This window comes from Syngnathus leptorhynchus, chromosome 16 (assembly GCF_054491065.1).
Source record: "Syngnathus leptorhynchus isolate UIUO chromosome 16, UIUO_Slep, whole genome shotgun sequence".
Lineage (NCBI taxonomy): Eukaryota > Metazoa > Chordata > Actinopteri > Syngnathiformes > Syngnathidae > Syngnathus > Syngnathus leptorhynchus.
Genome location: NC_141210.1, coordinates 2,096,523 through 2,104,796, shown reverse-complemented (window position 1 = coordinate 2,104,796; position 8,274 = coordinate 2,096,523). Strand labels below are relative to the sequence as shown.

The 8,274-nt window shown below is 40.8% G+C and overlaps 2 protein-coding genes across 2 annotated transcripts; both read left to right on the top strand.

The window, feature by feature from the left end:
* The first annotated feature begins 152 nt into the window (after window positions 1–152).
* Window positions 153–1,956, top strand: tmem205 (transmembrane protein 205). Its single transcript, XM_085934141.1, has 4 exons — window positions 153–273; window positions 678–791; window positions 860–1,023; window positions 1,090–1,956. The coding sequence occupies exons 2-4, from the start codon at window positions 692–694 to the stop codon at window positions 1,390–1,392; spliced, it is 567 nt and encodes a 188-aa protein (XP_085790267.1). The 5' UTR covers window positions 153–273; window positions 678–691; the 3' UTR covers window positions 1,393–1,956.
* Window positions 1,957–2,531: 575 nt separating this feature from the next.
* rab3db (RAB3D, member RAS oncogene family, b) lies at window positions 2,532–7,419 on the top strand. Its single transcript, XM_085933582.1, has 5 exons — window positions 2,532–2,850; window positions 4,632–4,868; window positions 6,606–6,724; window positions 6,882–7,006; window positions 7,101–7,419. Exons 1-5 carry the CDS (start codon window positions 2,845–2,847, stop codon window positions 7,286–7,288), a joined length of 675 nt encoding a protein of 224 aa, XP_085789708.1. The 5' UTR covers window positions 2,532–2,844; the 3' UTR covers window positions 7,289–7,419.
* The last annotated feature ends 855 nt before the right edge of the window (window positions 7,420–8,274 follow it).

The following is an 8,274-nucleotide window of genomic DNA, read 5'->3' as shown; positions in this document are numbered from 1 at the left end:
TTTATTTCTTATGTACTCTTCTTATGACTAATGACTATACACATCAAATAAATGGCGATAAATGAATTGCATGAAATTAAAATGTTACAAAACATGTCGAGAGCTGGGCGTCATTCAAATATTTTCCAAGACTATTATTGGTCGGTTTCACTCAAGGGGCGGTGTTGTTGTGGACTACAGAGGAAGTAAGATCGCACTAGTGCACCGCTGCACTTTGGACTAATAGTATTAAAAATACACAGTATTATACTCCAGATAAGGCAGAAAAATACGGTATGTATAAGAACTTGTTCTTGCTCTGAATATGAAGACTTATCATCAGTCTTTGTACACTGTTAGTGACGTAACTCCCTATTATCGAAATAACCCATGTCAATGTGCACATTTACTTAGTTTCTATCACACCTTCACGTTGTTAAATAGATGCATTTCTCCCTTCAAAAACGTGTTTCTACTTAGTATTTATTTTTATTCATTTATATACAACCAATCGTTATCTGGTGCACGCACAAGCGTCAACCTGCAAGAACTGTTTATCTGCTTGAAACATGAATTTAGAAATGACTTAAAACGAAATGACAATATTTCTGTACAAAGAGTCACGTTGTTCACATCTTTAATATTGATTTAGCATGCCTGCTTTCTTTGTGTTGCATCCCTTGTGGCTCTATATGTAGACCTTATAGTCACCATGGCAACTGAGGGGGAGCCCTCAGACTTGATCAAAGTCTTACATCTCCTGGTACTTTCCTTCTCCTGGGGCATGCAAATTTGGGTTTCCTTCATTGCAGGTAAGAGAAGCTGAGAATTTGAGTACACTGGCCTTTTACTAATATTTGACTTCTGTTTTTTTTTGCAGGTTTTGCATTGGTGTGGCAGGTGACAAGGCACACCTTCGGCCTAGTGCAGAGTAAACTCTTCCCGGTTTATTTCTACTGTCTACTGGGAAGCCATTTTGTCAGTCTGGCTATTTATGCAGTGTATCACCCGAGAGAGCTGCTGGACACACGTGAAACGGTGCAGGTAAAGCAATTCTTGTTATTCTTGCAAATCTCCATCATGTTGTCATGGATTTTTGTTCTTTTGCAGATGCTTCTGTATTTTGTGGCCTTGGTGATGGCGGGTCTAAATGCTCAGTGGTTTGGTCCAGCTGCTACTGAGGTTATGTTCCTTATGAGGGAGGTGGAGAAGGAACACGGTCTTGGTAATCAGATCGGACTGAGCGCCGACAAAGAAGGTTATGCCAAACTCAAAGAGCAAGACCCCAAGTATAAAGCCTACAAAAGAACGTTCGGCCGCTATCACGGGTTGACCAACCTCTGTAACCTGATCGGAGTCATCTGTACCACAACTAATTTGATCTACATTGGTCTGAATCTATCTACAATTTAGACACGGCGAGGTTGCAGGTTCTAATTGGGTCCAAATATCCAATACAGAGTACCTTATATTATCCCCAACCTATTGCAAAAACAAACTGATCTCTATCCAGTAGGGGGCGACGTCGAATAGGTTTAAACAAATACGTATGCTAAGCACACATTTAAAGCATGACTTTTTGATAGAAAGCAATGTTTATAGTTTGACGTAGAACCTGATGTTCATGGATCACCTAAGCACTAACTCTCATCTGGATTTCAGGGTTCTGTCAAATGAGCCATAATATGTTTTATTATGAGCAGACTACAGAACATAGCACCATGTTGGCCAGCAAGCTTATAATTGTTAGTGCTGACATTAGCATTAATAATGGCGTGTATAATCATGTCATTTATTCAATAAATTGGTGTGAAAGTACGATTGATTGGGCTTTCCTCCTTTTTGTATTGTTCGAAAGCTGTGATTTGATATGATTTTTATGTATGATTGTTTTATAAGGTTTTGGATTCTAACAAATAAAACAGCACTGTAGGGTCAAACAAAATAGATGTTTTTTTTTCATTTAATTAAAGTAAAACCAATTCAACTAAAGGGGACAATGTTCCTTCCAGGAAATGTTGCAGTCAGGAATTAAAATCTCCTTATGCAAAGAACAAGTTAGTCAAGTAATTAAATCATGTTTACATGTGTAGGGAGTAATGTGTTCACAATAGATCCTCTCATAGGGTCACAGATCGATTGCTCAAGAAAAGACAATTGCTGTTGAAAGCACAGGCACAAAAAAAAAAAAAAAAGATTAACAATCAGTAAATGTGGGTGGATTGTGTGAGCAAGAGGAAGTACAGAAACAAAAGATTTTTTTTTCCATTCCATTTTCCTCATTCCTAAACACAAGGAAGTGGATTTTGGTGAGTGCAGGACAAAAAGTCACAACAATGTGAAATCATAGGACCAAATTTATTCAAATGATGACACTGCATAGCTGTTGAATTGACTTAATTATGAGATTTGTCCAATCATGTCTAATTGGTGTGTCCAATGAAAATGGGACAAATGGGATTTTTTTTTCTTATCTTTCCAAAACCAACATGCCAAATAACTCAGATGCCACATTCTCAAGTGAATCAACAAGGGGGGGGGGGGGGGGGGGGAGGATGCCACACCTATGCTTAGAGTTAGTAAAAACTGACTATTGATGAAGTAGTTTGCAGTCGTGTGAACCAACTCTAAGGCGGTACTGTCTGTTTTGGATCATGCGCGTTCACGTGCGCACGCAGAGTGGAGCAACCAGCTGAGCTTCGCACACGAGCTCACAAACAGCCTCAGGTGGCTGAGTAGCTGACGGTTGCTTCACTTTCTGCACCAACCGTCACAAGGAGCACTCTTGCACTTTTTCAGGAGGGTTCACTTGACTACTCCACCCGGCATCTCGCCCAACGGTGGTGGGAAGATAGGAACTTCCGTATGAAGGTACGTTGTTTCCTTCCTTGTGTTATTTTCCTGCTCCACCTTTCTTTGTCCAACTCTTTTCACCCACTTAAGTCACTTTTTTGCATTCATTTCAGTCAGTTCGAAGTGTCTTTTTTTTTTTTTTGCAACACTGCACGCCAAATAAACAAACACAAATTGGTAGATTGGCGTTTTGGAAATTAAGATCCTCCGTGTTTGCGCGTCTTAACGAAAGAGCAGATGTGACAGCTGCTGCCACAAAAATCAATAGTAATAAATGGATTTTTCCAGGGAGGGGGGTTGGTGGCAGGCACTCTGCTCACTGCCCCTGGCTATGCAAGTAAATAATCTGCCTGCACGATCCCCGGGCCTCGCCTCTTTTTCATGTTTTATAAATATATAGATTTAATAATGCTTCTTGTTTGTTTGTTTTTAGGAATAATGCAACTCTCCATTACGCCTTTTTTTTTTTTAGGCTGCAAATGCAGGCCAGGCTTAAACAGAATTTGATTTCGTGTTTTTTTTTTTTGTGTTATGCATGTTGCTTTTTACAAATGGTTTAGTTTCCAGATATGTGAATGAGAACTTGAGAACAGAATTAATCAAAACAATTGAGTATAGTTAACGCAGCCATGGCAGCAAATGCTTAGTGCGCAACCACTAGGGGACGCTCAAGAGTATGTTTAATTTGCTCATTTTGGAGTAAGCACGAAATGCAGAGTAATTGAAAAAAAATGTCTATATTAAAGAGGTACGGGGGGAATACAATTCTGCTCGGGGTCCCGCGTGGGCAGATATTTCACAAATCTGCAAAAGTGGATAAAAATGTAATTGCTTGCAGGCAATGTGACACAGTAAACATGAAGAACATGTGACTGGGTTTATTCTGTACCTCGGGTTTTTGGAGAGCTGATGGGAAATGGAAAAGTGGGCGGATCAATGCTGTGGACCCTCGAAGACCCTCACGCATCATGTGATTTAGGGAATGTCTTTAACAATGACAAAACTTCCATTTAATCTTTTCTTTCTGAGTATCTCTGTAGCCCTTGTTACAGCAACAACAATTCCAGACTCAGTATAAAAGTTTCAGTCATGGGAAAGAAAACAAATCTCATAAATATTGATGAGATGTTATTACTTCAATTTACAAATCGAGAAGTTCCATAAAAGTGTCAGTCTGAGCCGCAACATTAACAAGAGCATTAAGACAATCTATCATGTCAATGTGTTTTACAGGGCTACATTTTAGCAGCTGTAGTTTCTCACTTGAGTGTGATCTAAACATCACTCTCACGCTGGAGGTTTTCCTTATGGCCATTTAAAAGCTCCAGCAACTCGCTGCTTTTGCCGCTAATGGGTATTCCCTGCAGCTGAACCAGGCCGAGGCTAGTCGCCACGGTGACGACTCATCAGAGGGCCTCGCTGCACCGATTGATCGGCAGCGGTGTTTATGTTGGAAGCTCTGATAAGCAGTCCAGATCCTTCTCCCTCTCCTCACACGGCTCACATAATGGGCTCTGCTGTAATTTGAGAGCGTAACTGCTGTTTTCATTTCACAAACATCTGCACCTGTATGATAAAACTCCAACCGAATCCTAAATGCACTCGAGTGTCGTTACCGCAACAGTAGATAAATAATCGTTTTGATGTGAAATGGAATATTGATGTTTGTTCCTCATCTTGTTAAACGATTACTATTGCATAGATGGGAATTATGAATAGTAATGAATAATGACAGGAAATATGAGAAGATGGTTTATTTCAGTATGAAATCCTTTCAATGTTACTCTTTTGATTTCTAGATGGCGTCAAATGACTCCCGCCTCCAACAGCCGCCGTCCCAGAAGGATGCGGCTGACCAGAACTTTGACTACATGTTCAAACTGCTGATCATTGGCAACAGCAGTGTGGGGAAAACCTCTTTCCTGTTCCGCTACGCCGACGACTCCTTCACTTCGGCATTTGTCAGCACCGTAGGAATTGACTTCAAAGTCAAGACGGTCTTCCGTAACGACAAAAGGATCAAACTGCAGATCTGGGTGAGCTTTTTCTTTTTTTCTCCCAGCATTGTATTGTGAAAGTGAAACAATTATTGGGGATCAGCACGTCTTGATGCTGTCAAGGCACTTAAAGCATTCAGTGCTTTGTATGAGAGTCAGACACAAAAAAAAAAAAAAAGCCAACATCCTCTGAAACTTACCCTGTAAATTGTGCAAGTGCTTGAGGTGTTACTCAGTCATTCTTACGCAAAACCATTATCGGGCATCTCATCCATACAAACAAATTAAGACGAGTCATGCAGAAGTTTGAAACAGCCCCGTCTTGTTTGCCTTACTTACTGATGTCAATTTCTTCACAAATGTTGATTTACATCCATAAGACTGATCAAACAGATGATTCACTTCAACTAATAATATTTGAGCCACCGCAATGACGCATCCGCTGAGCCCACACCAAAACACACACTCACTTCCTTGAACTTGAACTTTTGTCAAATGATGTGACACATGTAAAGAATTCCCACAAAACCGACGTATAATGTATTGGCAAGAAGATTTTTCAGAATGCGGGTTTACTCGTCTGCCCGGTCCTGTTCCGTCTGCTCACGGACCGGTATTTCCTAAGTTCAGGAAGCTGAGGAAGTTCCTTTATCGTTATGCTGGAGACATGAGGATAAACTATGATAGCATGTTTTTAAATGGCGCTCATTTGTCTAAATAGATCTTGTTAGCGTTTATTTATGATCAACCCCACTGACCATTCAATTCATGCTAGTTCCCGTTGAAAGATATTTCACCATTTGTTTTTTGTTTTTTTTCCCCCACTGAGGCCTCCTTGCCAGCTGCCAGGCGCCCCTTTGTGCATCATGGAAAGAGGCGTGACTGATAATGCGCCACATGGCCCTTGCACCAGGGATGTACCATGTGCACACGTTTCCATCCTTTTCCTTTTGTGCAGAGATGTGTGTTCTGATGGCTGTGTAAATACACACCTTTCTCACACACGCTGTAAAACTCTTCAGCTGCTAGCTACCAGCTACTAGCCAAAAATACTATTTTTAGATGAAACTATGATTGAGTTCCCAGTTGTTTTTTTACACGTTCATATATCGTAGCTACAGTAAATTCACCCGCAATGATATTTCCGAGGAAGGGCTGACTTTTTTGCAGCGTAATTGAACATTCATGACCCTGAGTGCCCCCCCCCCCCGTGGTTACCTGGACAACACTTTGCTCTTCACCGTGTTAGGAAACGTCAGACAAACGAACACAAACACACGCGACCTTGACGTAAATGAAAGACGGTTACTTAGTAACCGATTCCTGCTCAATCCCCCTCCTTTATCTTTATTCCCATGAGCATCCAGGAAACCAATTACATACATAAATAAGAGCAGACATATTTTATGTGTTATATAATAAACATTGATGATGTCACAACTTCACCCTGGTGGAGTAATCACCATGTATTTCGGAGTGGGGCGCAACAATGCTGACAATGTGAACACTAGTGCCCCCTTGTGGATATATCTATAAAATGACCAAAAAAAAGTCTACATGTATTTGCATTCACTACATTGGAGCACAACCTTGATATGACACAGTTCAATTTTGCAAACTACTAATAAATATTGTAAAATACAATAATAGTGAACGTATACCTAAATGCTGTCTAGTATTTTCTTTTTTGCTCTTATCTGTGCCCTATTTTGAAGCGAGTGTAGTGTGTCATGGATTTTGGGGGATTTTCCATATCCTGTATTTGTGTTTTTGCAGGACACAGCCGGGCAAGAGCGTTATCGTACCATTACCACAGCCTACTACAGAGGTGCCATGGGCTTCCTGCTCATGTATGACATCACGAACCAGGACTCCTTCAATGCAGTTCAAGACTGGTGCGTTTTGCATGTATTTCATATTGTTAGACTTAGTGATGGGGAAATGAAGCTTCAAATTTGCTTCATGAACCAGTTTTGTCTATTTACATGACTCTTGTACCTTCTGGGCTGACTCACCATTTGGTTTTCTTATCATTTGTCATGTGCTCTGCAGGGCGACACAGATTAAAACATACTCTTGGGACAATGCTCAGGTGATCCTAATCGGTAACAAGTGTGACCTCGAGGATGACCGACTCATACCAACAGAAGATGGCCAACGTCTGGCGGAAGATCTCGGTGCGGGATTTTTTTTTTTCTTCCAATTCTGAATCTTTCTACTGAATCCATTCAGTACGCCGTAAACCAACGCTCTGCCATCTCTCGCCATTAGGTTTCCAGTTCTTCGAGGCCAGCGCAAAGGACAACATCAACGTCAGGCAGGTGTTTGAGCGCTTAGTGGACGTCATCTGTGAGAAGATGAACGAGAGCAGTGACGGAGACTTAAGCTTAATGCCCAACCACAGGAATCAGGGCCTGACAGACTCGTCCTCTGACGGTCAAGGGAACTGTGCTTGCTAAAACTGCACGCGCGCACACACACACACACACACACACACACACACACACACACACACACACACACACACACACACACACACACACACACACACACACACACACACACACACACACACACACACACACACACAGGAGTGATAATCTTCTTTCTCTGTGCCTCAACTCTAGGAATCGCTGCTCTTCTTCAGTTTACTGTAGCCCCGCCCACCACCATAAGCAAAAAGCTGAGATACTCATTTCACTGTTCGACTCTCTCTTGCCTCCCCAGAAAAGGCCTCAAGGCTCATTTAAGTGGATATTAAGTTAATATCTCGTGATATTAACTGATATGACATATACATCCCCAGACTCTCCCTTCTTTTTGGATTTCATTCAATTGTGCAGGTGTACCTAATGTAGTGTCCAGTCAGTGGATTTGTGATTTGCCTTTAGCTTACCTGTTTTTTTTTTATTTTCATTTTTGTAAAAAAAAAAAAAAAAAAAGCCAGTTGATTATTTCATAGGGACTTTGCACCAAAGATGAAACGAATCTCAATTGTGTGATTTTTATTTTTTTAGTTATCATATATCGAACGACCTGCCTGATGAATTCATCTTGTACCTTTTGGTTCTTGGGATATTTTCTCCAATGTGAGACAAAGAGCCCGTTGATTCGTGTGAGGAAGTCGTTATATATTTTTTACCACTGACTTACCGTTGGCTGATGCATAAATCAAGTGTCAAATCAACTTGTGTGTGTTCAAATGTGCAAAGATCTCACCCCAGGAAAGGAAATAAGGGTTCTTGCGTTATTATATGAGATTGATATCACAACTTTTTTTTTTTTTTTTCTGACGACTGTTGCTGGCGCACATAAAATACACTCTTTGTATTTGCTCTCATTGGATTGTACAGTTTTACCTAGCAGGGGGCTTTTAACAGTTTTATGATGTTGACAACCAAACATTGAAAGGTTAAACCTCCAAATGATTTTGAAAAGATGATTT